Source organism: Plectrocnemia conspersa, unplaced genomic scaffold, assembly GCF_051122295.1.
Source record: "Plectrocnemia conspersa isolate PC_06_02 unplaced genomic scaffold, ASM5112229v1 ptg000002l, whole genome shotgun sequence".
Classification (NCBI taxonomy): domain Eukaryota; kingdom Metazoa; phylum Arthropoda; class Insecta; order Trichoptera; family Polycentropodidae; genus Plectrocnemia; species Plectrocnemia conspersa.
In genome coordinates this window covers 17281597-17302658 of record NW_028277166.1, presented here as the reverse complement: position 1 = coordinate 17302658, position 21062 = coordinate 17281597, and the positions used below count along the sequence as shown (strand labels likewise).

General features: G+C 31.5%; 1 protein-coding gene across 4 annotated transcripts in view; it reads right to left on the bottom strand.

The window, feature by feature from the left end:
- LOC148237897 (uncharacterized) overlaps positions 1–21062 on the bottom strand; it is a 107259-nt gene that overhangs the window by 30141 nt on the left and 56056 nt on the right. Inside the window, exon 1 of one of the 4 annotated variants that reach the window (XM_088205788.1) lies at positions 3673–3769. The exons of the other annotated variants lie outside the window; for them this stretch is intronic. Coding sequence (XP_088061914.1) covers positions 3673–3694 — 22 coding nt within the window. The 5' untranslated portion in view covers positions 3695–3769. Of the gene's footprint in view, positions 1–3672; positions 3770–21062 lie in introns of those variants that run through there. 4 annotated transcript variants of the gene reach the window in all.

Genomic DNA, 21062 nt, shown 5'->3' with positions numbered 1-21062 from the left:
ATTTGCGTGCGCTTCGTCATTTTTGCGTAACACCTTCGATGATGACACGCTTGGGAATCCAGCGATAATGCGATAAATAAATAGATCAATAAAAAGTGATTCAACTTCTTTAGAAGTATGAAAATGTGCACAAACGAAGAATTGTTGTTGCGGGCGTCGATATATCCAGGGACTGCCGGGTACTGGAGGAAAACTGGTTTCATTATGTTAAAAATAGAACCGAGACCGCGGCGGCTGAATTCGTAATATATAATGGATGGTTTCAACGATTTAACTGTATTATTATTATTATTATGCTTTTTTATTGTTTATTTATATAAGCGATTTTTTTTGTAGAAATTTACATATAAAACGCGATTCGGCGACAAATATGCAAGAAGGAGAGATAAGAGCGAATGAAAGACGCCGGCCGGTTTTGTTCGCATTTACGTTTATTATACATCCTGATTGTGGCTTATAAATTATTATAGGCATTTATGGGGTTTTGCATATTTTTATAATAAAGGCCCACGTGCTATAAAATCTCGAAAAATTTGGAAATAAAATGCAAAAGTAAAAAAAAGCAAATCTTATAATAATACAACACAAGAAACATATTATTATAATATATAATAGAATCCTGCATTGATTAAATAGATCAATAATTGCAAATATTTTTTTAAAATACTTTCAATTCGAAATGTAATGAGATGAGATAAAATAAAGATGAAATAAAATGGTATTAGAATTTTGAAATAAAAATTCAATAATTTAATATAAAAATAATCGGTTCCTATTTAATTTGTGTTCACATATGAATCCGAATGAGACTTAAAAATACTTGAATTCTTCAACTTATTCTTTCAAATATTTATTCATTAGGACAAAAATATTTTTGATTATTTAATTGTAGTCAATTTTGAATAATGATCAAAAATATCAATAGCCTAAAGTATAAATAAGCAAAATAATAGGAAGGAGAAAAAACTGCAAATTTTCCATTTTATTATGACAGCCCAATGCGTTACAATGGGGTAAGCAAAATCAACATATACAAGTAAGCTGTGAGATAATGGACTAAAATCAGTACTATTATTACCGCTTACTTTGCACGAAATCACTCAATTTTATTTTTATTATTAATTCAATATTCATCTGTGATATCAGGAAAATATAGGAAACCCTAATTTGTTATGATCGATGGAAATTATAATTATATAATAATCACTCATTCCGATTTCCCATCAACGATGGAAATTTAAAAACACTGGGGTTCGTATGGAATTCGAACCCAGATATTTCAGGTATTAGTCACTGACTAAATCACTGGTATATTTAAATACGTATGGTGAGATATGTACATACCCTTTCGTTCGCTCGCGTGTTAAACGAAGAGAATGAGTGAGAAGTGGGGTGCGAAACGCATGTAACGTACGCTCTTATCTTTCACTCACTCTCGTCACTTAACACGCGAGCGAGCGAAAGGGAATGTATCTCACTATACGCATCTGTTGAATACATGTATAATTTTTTTGTACAAAATTATTAAAAATCACTTTGAATAATGATAAGACTAAACAAAAACAGCACTATACCATTGTAAATGTAAAACATATTAATACATTCTAGAATAAAGCTTACTAATGCGTCGCAGCGGGGTAATTATACCATAAAAAACAACATTATTAATTATACAATAATCATGAAAAATAACAATATCCATATGTGATAGTAATAAAAGCAGCACTCGCCATATTTATTACATAAGTAGAAATGTGTTTAAATATGGATTTAATTATAATTCTATACATATATTATATTTTATATGAGCTGAAGTTGTTCGTTTAACTAATATGTACGAGCTCGATTTAAATTATTCATCACGATATTTTTCAGTGAGATTTTTATTTTTACAAAAATTTACCACCACTTCTCAAAAATGAACAGGGCAGTAACGTAAAATGGAAAACAATCTTGACGTTATTGCGGCCTTTAGACCTATATTTAATAGAAACAGCGCGTTTACTATAAAACTTATTTTTTTTAATCTATAAATAAGTAAGGAGCATATGCATACACATTTTTATACTAATCTTAAAAAGATTTTTAAAATTGAAACAATTTAGAAACACTGTCAATTTTATACCAGAAAATATTATAAAAATATTTCGCGAAACCACACTAACCCACTTATCTCGTGTATCGGTGACAATGATAAAGAACAACTTTAAATTTAAAAACAAGCACATGTTGCTTCGAATGATAAAGACAACATATCAATGGTTCTAGATCTTCAGTGACATATACTCAAATTATTACTTCATTAAATTATAACCAACGTTTTATTTTATATTATTATTTGTCATGAATCAGTAAAATGTATAGTATATATAATTAGTATGTTTGTAAAAATATTTATATTATTGAAATAAAGTAAAACAAAAAAATAAAATAAAAACAGTATGTTTAGGTAAATCTAAGAAAACCTAATCTGTAATGATCGATCCCAAACACGATAGAAAATTATTTGAAAAACACAAACGTTCATATGGGATTCGAACCCAGGTCTTTCGGGTATTAGTCATTGACTATACCAATGTTATATCGTGCTGATAATTATTTATTTTAATTAATTGCATAAACATGAAACAGTGCTGCATTTGCTTTTATATCTGTGCTTTGTTTTTCAAATCTAAATGCGTGAAAGAATGCGATTTTTGCATCTGACTAAGGAGCGCATTAATTTTGTTTGATTCACACACAATTATAATTATTATATTATCGATAAACGCACACATTAATACAATTCCACTTGATCTAAAAGCGATGATTCTGTAATTATTATTAATACTATAAACCAGGGCTGTGGAGTCGTTAAAAAAAAACACGACTCCGACTCCGATTCCGATATTTACCAACAACACGACTCCACTCCGACTCCGACTCCGACTCAAAAAAGTTTGATTTTATCAGGTATTTTTGGTGTTTTTCTACACGTTTAATATTCATGCGCTATACACATTCATTATTACGCAATTAAAAATTCATAAATTTCATAATTTAAAAAATGCTCGGAGTCGCTCATTTTTCACGACTCCGACTCCGACTCCAACTCCGGCCAAAACACCACGACTCCACGACTCCAACTCCAACTCCGACTCCGACTCCACAGCCCTGCTATAAACACTTCAATAAATCGATTTGTTTTGTATGATTCACGCACAGTTATTATTATTATCATCTTCGAACTCATTTGTTTTATGAACTATTATAGAAAAACGCACGATAGTAGTTTGATTTAATAGCAAAGATTCTTCAGTGATTATTTGATACATACACAATTATTATTATTACTGTCATTGAATTCATTTGTTTTCGCAAACACTGCAATTCTGATGCATTATAATTTCGTTTGATTCACACACAAATATTAGTATTATCATCGAACTCGTTTGTTTTGTATAATCTAACACACACACGCACGATTGCCGCCTCGATCTAATAGCACAAAAATGCCATTAAAACGTAACGGAATAGCAAAATCGCTTTTGTGCATTTCTCGCAGAACAATACTCCATCTCGCATAATCGAACGCTCGTTTTTATTGCAGATCACTGTTTTAACATCTCCGATTGTTGTGTTCTTTTTTTGTTGTTTTGGTCGACTTTGGCTCATTGGAACGGTTCTCAATACCTCTGACGGGGTTGATGGCCATCTCTCGGCGTGCACTAGGTGGCCATGCGCGAGGAGGCGATTCGCGAGTCGCGGTCGGCCGGGGACTGACCAGTTTTATTTTCAGTCGCGAGACAAAGAGTGGCGCGGGGTGGGGGGAGGCGAGGGGGCCGCGGGGGCCGAGTGAACGCCCTTGGCCGAGGCCCCCGACACAGCCTCCACTGTGAGACTGCGACCGTTATTAACCCTTGCGCGACATGCCCTCCTCTCCTCCTACTCATCCGTCTACCGACTGCAACTGCTGAAGGACGCCGAGATAACGGAGGTGCATCTCCGAAACCCAAAAAAACTTTTCCCAGAATCGGCCCGGCCTCCACAAACCACTTAAGGTATGTGGCGTCGATATATTGTTATGTAAAAAGTTATGCACAAATATTGATACAGAAATAAATGCAAATACCTCTTCATTATTCTTAAATGTTCGCCTACGTAAGTGGTCTTCAAACTCATTAGGCAAAGGAGCTACTTCAATGATTAAGATCGTATGACAAGCTACTAAAAAAATCATGATTGCTTTGGCAGCGTAGCGAGCTATTTTTTCGTGTATTTTGTTAACATCGAAATCAGTTTTATTATATATTTTCATTCAAAATACGCTACTGTATTGAAGATGATAAATAAACAAATAAGAGCAAGTTTTCGTTTGAGTTCAAAACAGATGGTAAAACAACTCGTAAAATAAAACTGCTTTTGGGGTGGGTACTATTAAAGAACGTACGGTGCAATGGTAGCTCCAAAAAATCAATGCTGGAGATGTGAAACTGAAGACAGGTCCTTCAAGAGAGTGAGGTGCATCAATGGTGCTTGAGACCCATCATTCCTTTATATTTTTTTCTATTTAGAATTCGAGTCCACTTGAACGGTTCTTCTTGATCTACATCCTTTTTTTATACAGAAATAATTTATTATTATGTTTTTTTTTTAATTATTACAATCATCTAAAAAAACATAAAACAATTATTATATTATTATAATTATAATTTTTTAAAAAAAAAACACAAAAATTATAATTATGATTCATAAAAAAAATCGCTGGTAATATTGGTTGTAATATAAAAATGTCGAAGACACAGTTAAATTATTAAATTAGTGTCCTTACGCCAGAATGACAGTGCTCGAGAACGTCCCTCAAACACTTGCTACCTAGTTTATAAAAGGTCTTGCCATGCACAAGGATGTTTTCCGCGATAGCTACAGGGAGCTGGTAAAACTTGTGGGATTTTTATTTTATTTTATTTTATTTTACATATAGTAAAGAGAAGTTTTTAGTTGTATAAATGATGTTTTTTTAGAAGTTAGTTTTTCGAATTGGCAAAACTTTTTCCAGCGACAGCGAATTTGTGCTCAGTTTGGTTTGCCATTTCACCATGAATAGACTAAAGTAAAAAAAAAACTTGCAAATTGTGCAAATTTATTTCGAATGGGGATACGTGAAGTCACTAGTCTACGCCGACGACTTGAGAGCCAACATTCGCCGCGTTATTACCGATATACGGCCCCAGTGGCTCGAAAAAGTGGTCGAGAATTGGACTTCTAGAATGCTATTTATTCGATTCAGCCACGGCGCCCATATACCCAAATCACTAATGACATAAAATTATGTTTCCAATAAAGCCAATACCATAGCCATTACAACGATTTTTATGTATTTTATTTCATTTTAAAGTTCTATGTCTCTAAAAAAAAACACCCTACGTTCATTCACTGTATTACAATTTTCTGGGTGGACAGATTATCTTTATGAAGAGTGCTTGTCTACAACCGACATTTTTAAAGACCCTTTCTGCCTTATAATATTTGTTAAAATACGATTTATACACAAAACAAACAACAGAAACGGTCAGAATGATCCGTCCTTTCCTATTGTTTGTATCGTATTTTAAAACAGATGTGCAAATTTGCACCATGCTTTTTTTTTGTGTAAGGTGGTAAAGTTATACACCTGCCGATTTTTTAGTGAGGAGCCATGACTTACAGGCCTGTTATATGCCCATTTTTTTTTTTGGGGTTCTAGATTAAGAATGTCTCGAACGTATTTTTTCAGTTGATAACGATCAACTGAATGCGCCAGTTTATTCAGAACTACAAGAGAATGCATAAATGTTAGACGTTAGTAGTGTTTTTCTTAATAATTAATTCTCGAGAAAAATGCCAAATCAAAAAATCTAATATTTTTAAATAATTTTTGTAATATTTGTAAATGAATTACAACGCTGTATTTTTTTGAACCACCGCATACACAAGTGTAAGTCCGTGCCAGATGTTTTAAAATACGCATGCTTTCATGAAAGCTTTTAAATTGCAAAAAGTTGTTAACAATTTTCGTAACTACTTATATCGGCTTTGACTTTTCTTTTGTAATTTAAGAACTACATTAATAATCAGATAAGAAGCCGCTCCGCGTGAAAATAAGCAGAATTTAAAAATGTATGGGGGCTTTACATAAAACGCTAAAGAAATTACCTGTCCACAAACATAAATCAGTAATACAAAAATGTTCTTATTTTTATTTTGTTAAAAAAATGTAAAATAGCAACAGCCATTTTGACGGGAGCCCATATTGACGCTCTGTAATCAATAGAAGTATCATAGATTGGTTACTTTTAATCATTCGATTATTCGCGTTATAACCAATATGGTATTATAATCTACCTAGTAATATGTAACATCATTTATATTTTAATTAGTATGAATAATATTAATTATAATATATACATGCTTAAATATTGTAAAAATTTATTGCAAAAAATATTTTACAAATATAAAGATATCTACAATAATACATTGTATTATTACCATCACATACTATATATTACATATACTTTATCATTTATCTAAATTTTTCGAAAATTTTCAAGAAAATCAAAATGTTGAAATGAGAATTATCATTTCTCGAGAAATGAAAAAATCGAAAATCCAAACTGCTTACACGTTAGTTACCTAATAATTATAGGCTTTTGAGTTTTTCTAAGGATCTATATAGATTCTACGAATCTAATTTCGCTTAACCAAAATACTCATAAACAGGTATTTCATTTTAGTGAAACAGAACAATTATATTTTTGACGCGCAACAAGAAAAGATTTTTACAACACGAAACAATAATTTGATATCCGCAATTTAAACAAGAAAATCGTGATATATCATCAGATTAGCAAAATCCTTCCACAAAAAAATGTCAAACTCAAAATAATAAAATTATATATATGATACTTAAGGTTAATTTAATTCTTGATTCAACATGTAAACCGTATATCTTCGTTTCTACGAAGTACAAACATAGTTAAAAGTATTAGACACGTAATATTACATGACAGATAGATCAACATAACTTCATAAATCAACAGTTGAACACGATGGCTTAAGATAAGCTGTATGTTCGACCCTGCATTCATTACGAGATGTAACAAAGAAAAATCGCCGCCAAAACGTGCGAATCGATTTGCAGTTTGAGAAAAAAATCCAGACGCATAAAGTTAAAAATATAGTAAAATATAATAAGCTATATATGGATATTAGAAAAGAAAGACCAAAGGCTCGTAAATAAGAACCAATTTTGTCCCCTGGTTCATAAAATGGTTATTCAAATATAAGTCTATTAAGCACTGTACTCAATAGACTACTTAATAGAAGCTCGTTGAGATTCGTGATGATTGTTGAAGATTAAGCAAAAGGATGCTCTTAAAGTATTTATTAAAAATCATATGCAAAATAAAATTCTTTAATATTTTTTCTACACTTATTCATTATTATTAATAATTATATAAAAAAAATATTAATATTGCATACATTTTACAACAGAGGTGAGCTGTCAGTGCATCGCTGACTCAACGTCACTTTTCGTTCCGACGTGTAAATATATATTTTAAAAAGATATTTACCAAAAACCTGTTTGCGTAATCTCGACCCGTGAAATCGGGAATTTAGGTCAATTAAGAACGAAATAAAAAATAAATAAATAAGCGCATACACTTGACAAACACGCTGTAGTTGACAAAATAAATATATATCACAACGGTACGTGACGGTATCGAGATTTGCCTGTCAAATCGATAAAAATAACCACACGAAAAATCTGTCATATGTTATGTAAATAGATTTATTGTGAATAATGCGGAAAATTGCGGCAATTTCGAAACGGACATTGAGGTCCTAAATACCGAGAAATTTACGATGACTAAGCGGTTAAAAGTGACCGCTCATCGGACGTGTGAAAAATTTTGCCAACTTACTTTCACACAGTCCTGTGTGTAATTTGGAGCGTCGTTTTTTATCGCTTCAATAAAGTTAATTCGAGCGATCGAATGTCTTTCTTCAAAGTGGCAATCTTGATGAGATCAGAGTATTATCGCATTTTCGATAATGCTGACCGGTTTTTATACTATTAATACGGTGGCTATAATGTTTTCGCAAAGTTCGATATTCGCGTTAGTGTCATTATGTCTACAAATATGCATTCAAGTAAAGTGTTAATATCATGCTAGAATTTAAGATTTTTAATGCAAATTTTCACAACAATGAAACCAGATGTTTGAGGAGAAAAACTTGATTTTTATATACTTGATTTACAGTGATGTATTATGTTTCTTGAAGATGTCTGAATAAATTGATAATTAATTGGTTTATAAATTCTTATTGAAATAAAATCTATAAAACAACTATTGAATACTAAATTAAATGTCTATATTAGCAAAATAAATTACCAATTCTAAAATCATCATTTAAAATTAAACTTAGCAATTATTTATTAACTGTAACATTATTGTATTATTTATTATACATATAAACACGTTTATGAGCTGATAAATCATTTCACATAATATATTAAACTCAAAGGAAAATCATCAAAGGTCTTTTCACAAATCACTATTTTACAATCACTTAACATTGTGTGAAAGTTAATGTGTTCATGCGGCATTTCCATGTTAAAAAAGTTAATGGACCATTTATCTTCAATGAAAATACATAATTTTAGTATGGCATTTATGAAATCAATTTATGGATATCATTATAATATTTCTGATAGTAATAATAATCAAGCTAAATATTTAAATGCATAAGTTTACACAATTAAATTTATGAGTCTTGTTTTTGTATTTTTTAATGCCAAATATTTCAAAAGAACGTGTACCGAATTATCTGCGCAGTAAACAAATACAGTTTTACTGATATCGAGCAGTGAAATTATAAATGAATTGTTTGTTACATTTTCATTGGCCTAGTTAGTGAAATTATGTTTATATTATGGTAAATATAACTTCACTGAAAAATACACATTTACCGTAATAGTTGCAAAATGTTAATTTGCTGTTTCAATCCAAATAGATACTTTAAAGCAACATATAATTTCACTAGCGCAGTTAAATTATGTTTTCGCTGGTAGAAATGTATTATATAATTATCAGTAAAAATCTAAATTATAATAATACTAGTGAAAATATAACTTTTAAAAAATACACATTCACTGTAACATACATATATAATATAGACAGTTCGTTTAATCTAATGTTTATATGTTGTAGTGAACGAAGAGAGAGATGTACGAGGTATACAATCTATATATTTTATAAGGTACTAAAATGCGAATAAGAAAAAATTGAAAAGGATTGCATTCAACATAATAAACATGTTTTATGTAGTAATGCAAAATTTAGTTTAAATTTATTAAATTTAAATTCATTAAAGTATTTACCAAGTAGGCTACGGAAGGCAGCAGATTCTCGATTAAACATTTATTAAGCGGTCGGAAAAGAACAATGCCGTTCGCGACTGCGCGCTTCTTAATCATTAACCTCTTCCTAAAAGCGAAACGAATCTTTGCGAGAAAAGAATACTTTTTAAAAAGGCTATTTAATCAAGATCGACCGGTATTTTGGTGGACAGTCTTATTTTTCAAAGACACGTTACATTTTTTTATTACTACTTTCAGTCACGATCTTGCATTTACTGCAAACGCTCCTCATTGTCACCAAAAGTTTAATGTTACTGCACAAAGAATATTAAATATATTTTTTAAATAACAAAAATGTATTGAATAACTTCAGTTTGATGCTATTTTTTGTGTTAATAATTAAGATGAATCTTAAATATATTTATACAACAAAAAACTGTATTTGTATTAATAATTGAGCAATTTTCACAATAACGGTCTAGCATTTCATACGCTTATAAATATAGAGATCGTTAGCGATGTTTTTCACTAACGAACTGTTCAATCAGCGAAATAGATTTATCATTTCACAATCGCCAATAACCGATCGGGCGTTTCTAGAGTAAACGAAATTATCGCACACATTTTATCGCTCCGAAGAAGTGGAAGAAAAAAACATCATCATCATCCAAAACAAACCTGAATGGAAAAAATGCTCGGGCAGCGGCAGACAATTTATTATTTCAATTATGCAACGCGTGACAGAAAAGTGGCATTGACCCACCGCATTTTTTTCACCAACATCCAAAGCCTCTTCTCCTTTCCGTCTTTTTCGTACGCAAACCAGTTCGCCGCCAAACCGCTCTAGCTGTTGACCAAAATTAATATTCGTCCATTGAAAAGAGCGACCACTCGAACAAGATTAGCGTTATAGCTAATTACGCGGATAATGTTACACCGTGTATGATGATGGTTTGGAGTAAGAATTGATATTAGTTTGGGTGCTTCGTTGTTATGCTAGGATTTATTAATTTATTTTGCTTAATATAAATTTATGGATTTGAAAAACATAAAACGCAAAAATTAGTAAAAGATTATTTAATAAGAGTAAATCCAGAATAATATGTGGCTAGATATGACTGATAATAATGATTTTAAACCAATTCTAATGAAGCAACAGTTTAGATTAGAATACAGTAGCGACAAAGAGGAATATTTAAATTGTTATCCCATTATGTATAAATATTATAAAGTAATATTTTTAAGTACATATTGTTATTAAAAAGTAAATAAATTTTTTTTTTACCACATTGCCTTTATTATATTGATACACGAGAATGTACATTCACAAATGTATGTATTCGTTTTACGCGATTTTTTTGTAACCTATCTCCCAATTTTTATTTTTTGTAATTTATTTTCCATTTTTGTATTTGTTCTATGTCTCGATTTTTTCGAATTCAATTAACGCGTAATTTTGCAGAACCTATCTACCGTGCAAATCGAGGTATGACTGTATTTAGAAATTGTACTCTAATTTCATTATATATTTGAGTGCCACTAAACTTTTTTAAGTAAATTAAAATTGCCTACAGAAAGTACCAATTTTATTTGTTACGTCATATTGAAAAGTTTTTATTTTAGGTTTAAGTACATAAATTAAAAACTGGTCTTTATAACTGCATTTAGTGCATCGTTTTAAAGTACAACCCTTTTAACATAAAAATATTTTAAAAAGTAGCTATTACTAATCATTTAAATTTGAGTCTTATTTATATTTTAGGAATTTTTAATTTAAATTAAGAGTAAAAAAATCAGGTTTAAATTATTTTTTAGTAGAACAACACATAGTAATTATAAATATGTTACGTAATTGAATATTATATCAAAGCAAAAGTAAAATCAGTGTTATTTCGCATATCTTTATGACAAAATTTACAATTGTTATATTGTATTATTACAGGAAATGAGACAATTAAAAAAAAATCGGTTATAAAATAGCTTTAAAAACACTGGTTGACTGAAAAAGACTTTCAAGAGATCATTTTATTAGTTTACATCTAAAAAATTCGACTTTTATATTTAGTAATACATTTACCATAGCGTTTTTACCATAGTTATACAATAGTTTCATCTCAATCACTATTTCTCGAAAAAATCTAGAGATACATGGACTAATTTTTTATATATAATTTATTTTTTATATCTAAGCTATACTCTCCTATATTATTCAGTAACAATATTCAATTTTTTTGGCTGATTGCAAAAGAAGTGTTGATACTTTTTGGAAACAGGCAAAATATTTTTGAATTTTACAAAGACTGTATAGGAAAAATCACATCTCATTATGAAAAGCATAATTCAATCTAATTTATCTAAAAAATATTAAAATCAAGCTATAAAGAGTAAGGTGTATTCGAAAAGACAACTATTAAAAATATGTTCATTTAAAACAAGTGGAATTCCTAGGTGTGATATATTACTACTGCATCAATTTTTTTTTAAAATAATATTGTTTAAGATTATAATGACTTTTTGAGTAACGCAGTACAAAAAAATTATTTCTGGATAAATCAAAACCATTATATATTAAAAAAATTGTTAACTATCCAAACTATTGTCTTACAGGCAATGTGTGTCATTAGAACTGAATTACCAATTTCACGCATATTTTCGTAAAATAGTATTACTGGTGTTACTCCACACCTAACAACATGCGTATGTTGAAATATGTCTAATTAATTGTTTATAGATTTAAATTTTATTTTTTTAATTAGCGCGCTTTTTCTATTAAATATCGGTATAACGGCCGCAATGGCGGCAAGAGCGAAAATGTGTTTATTAAATTACTTGAAGTCAAAGTGTAAGCCCATGTATTTAACGCATTTTTATTTAGGAGAGGTGGTGGCAAAACTTGTCTACGTTTTGTAAAAATAATTGTTTCTGTTTTAATTCGGTTGATTTTGGGAAATTCAATGATTAGTTTTCTATGCTGTAAGGGAGTATATCGTATTTGGAGCACTTGTCTCAAAATTATGGAGTCTTTGTTTATTTTTACATTAAATTACAAGCATGATAGACCAGTCGGTGACAAATCCTAATAAAAGATATGGGTTCAAATCTCATATAGACTTCAATCGTATCTGGGGGTTCAGAATTAGTAATTATTATATAATTATAATTTCAAACAATCGTTGCAGATTGGGTTTTTCTAGATTTTTCTAATCTTACGGATGAATATCGTGATAAATAATTTAAAAAAATCGAGCTAGATTGTGCATAGTGACATATTTATTGTTAGCTGTAATAATAGTTTATAATAATCAAAATATATATCAATGACTTTAGTCTGGTATTCTTTAATAAAATATACAATTTGTAATTTTTCGTTATAAAATATTTAATTATTGTATAATTTAAAAAAATATTCTAGTTGATAGATTATACTAATTAGGACATTCATATTTTTTACGTTTAATTTAAAATCTTAAGTGAAGAGTGATTATATGGCAAATCATTAATTACCACCTAGCCCCTCGTTAGTTCATGTAATTGCAGCAATATAAAATTAAACAGTTCCGATCAATCAAAATTACGCAAGAACTATGGCAATATACAGCAAACGACGAGATGAATTTGCCCATCCATCCTATACAAGACAGAGATACAAGTGTCGGAATGTAGACGAAGAATAATTAATGAGTTTAACGCGCCATTTTTTTTCTTCTTCTTGACGATGTCGAACACGTTCGTAATTAAATTTGAACCTGTTCTTTTTCGTCGTATAGTCTCTCAGCGGTGGTCGATGAGACGCAGAACAACTGCAGAACTAATTAGAGTTTTGCGTCAGCACCGAGGGTGAATGGGTTACCCCGCTGCCACAATCTGGGACCGCATTCCCTGGTCCTCCCACAGGATTCCTTTCTCGGGACAAAAGAGTCCGCGCATACTTCCCGCAAAGTTATTTCTCGGCCGGCCAACCGGTCCTTTCCCGGAAGGACGGGAGGATTCGTTTGGCATTCTCGGCAGGGCCGTGCTATTATTACCTCTCGACATGTGAAAAAAGCTTATTAGACTGAAAAATTATTCAGCATTAACCAAGCACTTTTTAGCACCCCTTGATTTTCTCAACTTTTATTTAAATTTGGAAAATACTCACAGAAAATCAAAATAGACAAAGGTAACACAAAAGTATTTTATTACAATAGATACTTAGTTTTCGCTTGTGTTACTGGGAACTTGACTTTACAGCACTTCAGCATATTATGTATTGAAAAAAAAACTTTTTCAAACGTTGAAAATTACTAAAATAATTTCATGCATTGATCCTGAAAGATCATCGTAAAGGCTGTAGAGAGATAAAACTAAAATAAATTATATATTATTCGTTAAAATAAAATTACTGAAACAAAAATTTTCCCGTGTTTTTCAGTGATGAAATATCTACATATATCTGTATTTAAAATCTATTTATTTTTGTATCTAATAGTTCGTTTTATATTCAGTTTAAAATCCCATTCACTGAAATAATATTACCTATCGTATACGTTCCATTTAAACAAACTGGCGTCTCTATCGCTACAATAGTCGCGAAATTATGCAAATGCCTGTCGATGATTCAACGTTATACAACACTTGACAATGTGCGTGATCGTCATCTAAAGCGCCTGTCATTTGGTTACACGGTGTGATTCAATTGCATTTTTTCATACGTATTATAGAACGAGAGCCGAACGTGAGAACTGTTTGTGTGCTTTGAATCTTTGGTATCGAAGCAAAAATAAGAAGCTTTCGTAACCCACCACCGGGTTCGGTGATTGCTCTTCTTTTGTGTGTGGCATTCAAATGAGCGATTCTGTCATCTTGCTTAAGCATTCCACTCCACAAGCGTTCGATTGTCTACGTTCACTTTCACCAGACGAAATGTACTATTATCTCATACTTTTGCACGACATCATGAGTTTGATTCGACTCCAATAAGAGCGTGCTTGAGATAAAAAAACACGTATTATTATTTCACTTTTATCCGATTGACTAGCGTTGTGATCCAAAGTGAAAAAAAATCTTATGCATCAATCCTAAATATAGACTGTAACATGTATTAATGCCAAATCAAGATTCTGAAAGCTCGCCTTGAAAGAAGAGAGGTCTTTGTCATTTTGGTAGAAACGAGTTGAAATCGGATCACACGAAAGATTGTGTGGAGTTTATGATTCAGTTGTGTGACAATGACCTTTCTGAAGATTTGCGATATTTGTATTCTTCGTTGATAAAATCAAATTTATGCATATGATGTAGCATTTTAATGCGATTTAAAAATGAACTTTTGTATTAGGAAGCATGCCAAAATTTACCATTTGTTTGAAATAATAAATATTTTTTCGATAAATTAAATGTTTAACCTACAAATTATTCTAGTAATATAATTTGCGACCTGACAGGAATAGGAACTAGGTTACGCGATTAGTTAATATCTGTTAATTTGCTAGCTATATTTTTTTGAGTTGTGGAGCAACTTAAAAAAAATAGAAAAAAAAACACAATTCATTTTAACAACCATTTCAAACAAACAAAAATACGTCTCTAAAGTAAGGTTACAAAAGGATTTTTCATAACAATGGAAGAGAGATCTCGTAACCAAGCATTTACGTTAATAATACGAAATATTCCACATACGTCTCAAGACATTAATCACCTTTTTGTATCGCCGAAAAAAAAAATTTTGTTTAAAAAAGACGCGCGCAATACAATACATTCTACGATGCGCATAATACTATTGTTCTTCTATCTTTTAATTACCGATCTAGGAGTGACGGACCCCGTAGTGGACCCCGACGTGATCCAACAAAAACTGAATGAAATTTACAGACATGGTAAACATATCTTTCATACACAAAGGTCAAATGGTGCAGCCAAATTTTAATTCGGGATGGAAAGCAATAAAGACGATCCTCGCAGTGAAAGGTCTGGCAACTGCTACCACTGAAGAAAACATAGATTTGATTCACAATATGTAAAATGCAGATCATCGAGATAAGGTTTAATACATAAAAGCATGTTAACATGCGTCCCACTGTAGCATGTGATATTATAAATTGACCACGTGACCACGATGCAGCGCTCGTCATGCGTGTTAACCATAGGACGCCTACGCGCATACTGAAATTGAAGCGAGTTACTCGTTCTATATCAATTTGCGAACCACCATATCATTATCTCTCTCACTCTCGTCACTTAACAAGCGAGAGAGCGAAAGGGGAAGTATCTCACTGTTCGCGCTCGAAAGAGCAGCTCCGACTTCGGTCCCTTTGACTCGAAAAATATGCCGACAATATTCGGAAGCGCTCGAAGGTGGCCAAATCGACTGAATTACCCCCACTTTACCTCCCGTTCTCGGTAACCTCAAACAACTTCCGAGAGATTTTAGAGCAGGCAGAACCGAACTCAACCGAAGTAACTCACTATATTCTCCGTCCTTGGCCAACCTTGGTCAACTTCCAGAGAGTGTAGTGCAGGCATAAGAAATGACATGATCTTCTTGATTTCTCTACATTTTTAATTAACATAAAATTATGAATAGTTTTTTGGGGCAAAATTATATATATTTTCGTACCATACAGTCCATCAGGACACTGATAATATCGATTTTTACACGAATCGCAGTTAGTTCGTATCGATAACATTTTTGTGTTTTTGAATAAATATAATATATTCTATATAAGCTAAAATAGCTCATTAGTAGAGACTTTTTAATACATAATATGTACGACCTCACTTGATTTTGATTAAATATCACTAACATTAACATTATCTTTGGAAAATTTAGATAAACCTAACCTGTGATGATCAATCAGAATTATAATTATATAATTATTACTAATTCCGATTTTCTAGAAACGATTGAAAAATTAAAAAACATCAATGTCCATATGGAATTCGAGCCCATGTCTTTCAGGTCAATAGTCAGCGATTTAAAACACTCGTGCTGGTTAATTATTTTATGTCGTGTCCATAAGTTTACCAATAAACTTAGAAGCTGGAGTTAGCGAGAGTATAATTAGAATACATCAAACCCTTATCGAAAACTTCAGTGATAAACTTTAAACATAGAAGTTGAGAAGAGTCACCGAGTTTAATTGAAAACAGACCCTTCTCGAAACCTTTACTACCACACGATTCATAGCAACATAAAATCGGTTGCACCGATGAGCTTCAACGAGATTCGTCAATTTATAATATTATGTTAAAATATATATGCAGTATATGACTACTACGGTAAACTTTCATAGTTTACGGTAATTTCTAAATTTATATCAGTATTTATGAACAAGTTAAAATTAAAACATAAAATAAAATGCAAACAAATCAACACAGGTTAAATCAATAAATTATATTTTTACCTACGAGATTGACTTAATTATTATGGGGGTGACTTGAAGTATATTTAATAATTTTGTAAGAGTAACAAATTTGTGAAAAATAAATCAAATTAAATCATAAATCAAAAAAAAAAATACTGGTAACGCATAATTTTTTGGTTTTTAGTTACAAAATGTAATTTTGCATGTGTTACCATAAATTTAAAACTAAGATTTCAGGGTTTTGAAAGAGGCATTCTACAGATACAACTCATTAAACAATTAAGCAAAATCTGAAGCGTTATTTTTAGATTTGAAAAGTCCTTATGAAAAATAGAACAATTTTAATAACTAAATCAGTAATAATAGCTACATCTGGTTCAGTATTTGGTTATACAATATATATAATACAAACATTATTTGTATAAAAAAGCATATTTATAAGGTACTAAATTAAGACGAATATTATTTTTATTACATATATACATAAATAGCATGCAACCTTTGGTTGCTTAAAAATAGCTAGTAACGGCTATATAAACATTTTTCTGTTTCATGTATGATTTACATTCCTTATATTTTAAAATAAATATTATAAAAATAAGTTTAAGGATCAAAAGATATGATAATACATTTGGCATAAATTGTGCAATGCAAAAAAATTATACGTGATATGCCAGTTCATCTGTGTTCGTTGTTTTACTTCTCCATGGGATATGTAAAACAATGTAATATTTTTTTCATTTATTAAAACTACCCAAATAAAATCATGTATGATATGAAGGGTTGAATAGAAGGAAGACCGCTGATTCTGATCGCTAACCTAATGTATTGACTTCTTTCTCTCATATTTACTTTTACATAGAATCGAACTCTCGACCAAAAGCTTTAACTATAAGTAGTCGCATCCTCTTAATTTAGAACACAATTAAATCACTATACACACCGGCTTGTTTGAGTTACAAATTCATCCTCGACGAGTGCTTTAAAGCATTCAGCAGTAACAGCACAAAGCACACAGTCCAAGCAGTCGAAAAGTTCAAGTGTTTGCAACCGAACATCCTGTGCTGGTCAGCATCCTTTCATACCCCGCTTCAAATGGCCTTATTTATAGATTTGCCCCGGCCATCAACAACTTCTATTCACGACTCTCGAGCTGAACCCACCGAGAGCTTGGCATTCTTGTAAACTTGATACTTAACCTTGTGAACCCATCGGGGACTGGGCGCATTGTGCGCCCTTTCAGGTGAGATGCGAAACTGAGCGAGTTAAATGTGTCATAGAAAAATATCGTAACGATAATATATGTAACAAAACACAGCTGTCATCCGATAAATTCCAATTGCGCTTAAAGTACGTCAAGAAGCACCATAAGCGCAAAGTATGGCGAGTGCGGTCGAGGTCGTTCAGGCAAACACTTAAAATAGAATACAGCGAATAACTCGTGTTCGATAAATAATGATAATAAGAGGCTTCGATTTGTACTGTAAAATGAGATCAGTTTTTTTTATCATAATCGATTTTAAAATGGGTAGGTAAAAACACTTGAATAATATTCGATTTACTATCATTAGCAAGATTTGCTTATCTTAAGTTACAAAGTTGTTAAATTCAAGTGGTGTTTATAAAAAGTTTACGAACAATGCAAACATCTGTCCACATTAAATACTTTCATACTTAAAATCAACAAAGAGCACAAAAAGTATTTGTTTTCAATAAATTAATGATAATATGGTCCCTAAGTGGTCAATATAGCATTCTTAGGGAGGAAAAGTATGTCAGAATATTTATTAGGAATTAAATTAAAATAATACAAGCGAAGAAAATACTAATAATTACATTAGTCACAATACGGTACTGACTTATGTTGAAACCTTACTGGACTACATAGAGCAAAGTCGATTCGAATATAACGATATAATACCTCTTACAAAAATTCGTACCGGGATTCGGAAATTATTGAGAGATTCCCGAAGTCAAACGAGAATCACAGTTTTTTTTTTTAATATATAAATAAATTAATAAAAAATATATTATACATATTTTAAAACCAAATCAAAATTATTAATTCGGATTATCCGTGCCCTTTCTCCACAATATTAACCCAGATAATAGAGTACACCCATACCTCGCTATACGGCCGCTCTTTATACGGCCTTTCGCTATAACGGCCCTCTTCAATTAAGGCACGTTTTCGATTTACGGCCTAAAATGTTTCGCTATAACGGAAAAAAAACTTTTTTTCGATGTCGATTTTAAAAAAAATTTAAAAATAGATTTAATTTGCATAATTTTAAAATGAAAGGTGAAGCAGCTAGCCCTGATGAGGCTGCATCTAAGGAATATCCCAACATTTTAAAGGGAATTATTGAAAGAGGTGGTCATAAACCTGAACAAGTGTTTAACGTAGACGAAACAGGGCTTTATTGGAAGAGAATGCCTGATTGCACGTACATTTCAAAAAGCGAAAAATCTGCGCCTGGTTATAAGGTGTCTAAAGAACGATTGACTTTGCTACTTGGTGCAAATGCCGCGGGTGATTTTAATCTAAAACCACTTTTAATATATTTGTCCGAAAATCCAAGGCCTCTTAAAGGACTAAATAAAAATCAATTACCCGTCATATGGAGATCCAACAAGAAAGCTTGGATGACTATAGCTACTTTAGAGGAATGGTTCAAAAATCACTTTTGCACAGAAAAGAAAAAATATTTGCGAGACAATAACTTAAGCAACAAGGCTTTGCTAATTTTGGATAATGCACCAGGGCATCCTACTAATTTATCCGAACTATCTGAAGATGTCATGATTGAGTACCTTCCGAAAAATACAACAGCTCTGATCCAACCAATGGATCAGGGTGCAATAGCCACTTTTAAGGCATATTACCTACGCCGAACTTTCCGACCACTTATAAGGGAAACCGATGGTAAATCTTCAATTAAAACATTTTGGAAAAGCTATACATCAAGGACGCTGTTGACAGCATCAGTGAATCATGGAAGGAATTAAAATTAACAACAATGAACCATGTTTGGAAAAAAATATGGCCAGAATGTGTAAAAAGTACTGATGCAGAAGTTAATTGCCTTCCTGAAATTAGGCAAAACATTTTGGATCTAGCACATGATCTCGGCTTTGAAGGTTTGAACGAACGTGATGTGCTTGGTCTACTTGAAGCTGATAGGGAACCCCTTTCATATAAGGAACTCATTCAGTTGCAAGCAGAACCGGCATTTGATGAAGAGACAGAGCCTGTTGTATCCAAACAGCTAACATCGAAAAAATTGTCAAAAGCTTTTTCCTATTTCGAACAAGGAATAAACATCTTCCTTGAAAACGATCCTGACGTCGAACGTAGTGCTAAAGTTTCTGGAGAAATTAACTCAGTCATTAGCTGTTATAAATCACTGAAGAACAAAAGAGACAAAAAGGCAAGACAAACAACGTTGGACAATTTTTTTAAGCCAGGCCCATCCTTACCAGCGAAAAATGAGAACGACAGTGATCTGCAGGTTACCATTTCTTCATCGTCTTCAGATTAAAGCCATTTTAAAAAAAATTATGTATGTATTCATACACATATTTTATGTAACATGAAGTTGTTTCATTTTTGTTTATGGATTATTGTTGGTTTTTGGAGTCTGTTATTATTTTATGTACAAATGTATGTACTTGTTATGTATGTATTTTTTATTTAAATGAAATAAAAAGATAAAATACATTTTAAATGATAAACCATGTTACATATTTAACAAATTTGGAACCGATCCCATTGAATTTGTATGAATTTGTATTAGAATAATTGATTCGTTATACGGCTTTTCGCTTAGCGGCCAAGTTTCGTGGAACGTATCTAGGCCGTAAAGCGAGGTATGGGTGTATACTGTACATATTAAAAATACGATAAAACCTAGTACATACAGTATGATAAAAAATATATAATATATTTCTTATCATATCACTCTCGATTATATGGGTCATTGTTGCTAAAATATAGGTATATCATTGCTTAAACACTATTTGAGTATTAATAAAAATGCTAGCTTTCTACTCCTTATTTTTATAACAGTACAAGTTTATTGTGCTAAAAGATAAATCGCGAATGAATCACAAGTTAGTAAGCACTGTTACATTGTGTAAGCCAGAAGACACTATATCAAAACCATAACACCATTCCTTTTCCTCTATCCATGTGTGGTACAATTCCGTTTCCGAACAAACACTATTCCTTTCGTTGCCCTCTGGCTCAACAAATAACTTTCGCGCAATTTCCAAAGTTTAACCGTCACGTATAAAGTCTTAACCTTTTACGCCATATATAAATTCACCATTCAAGTTGA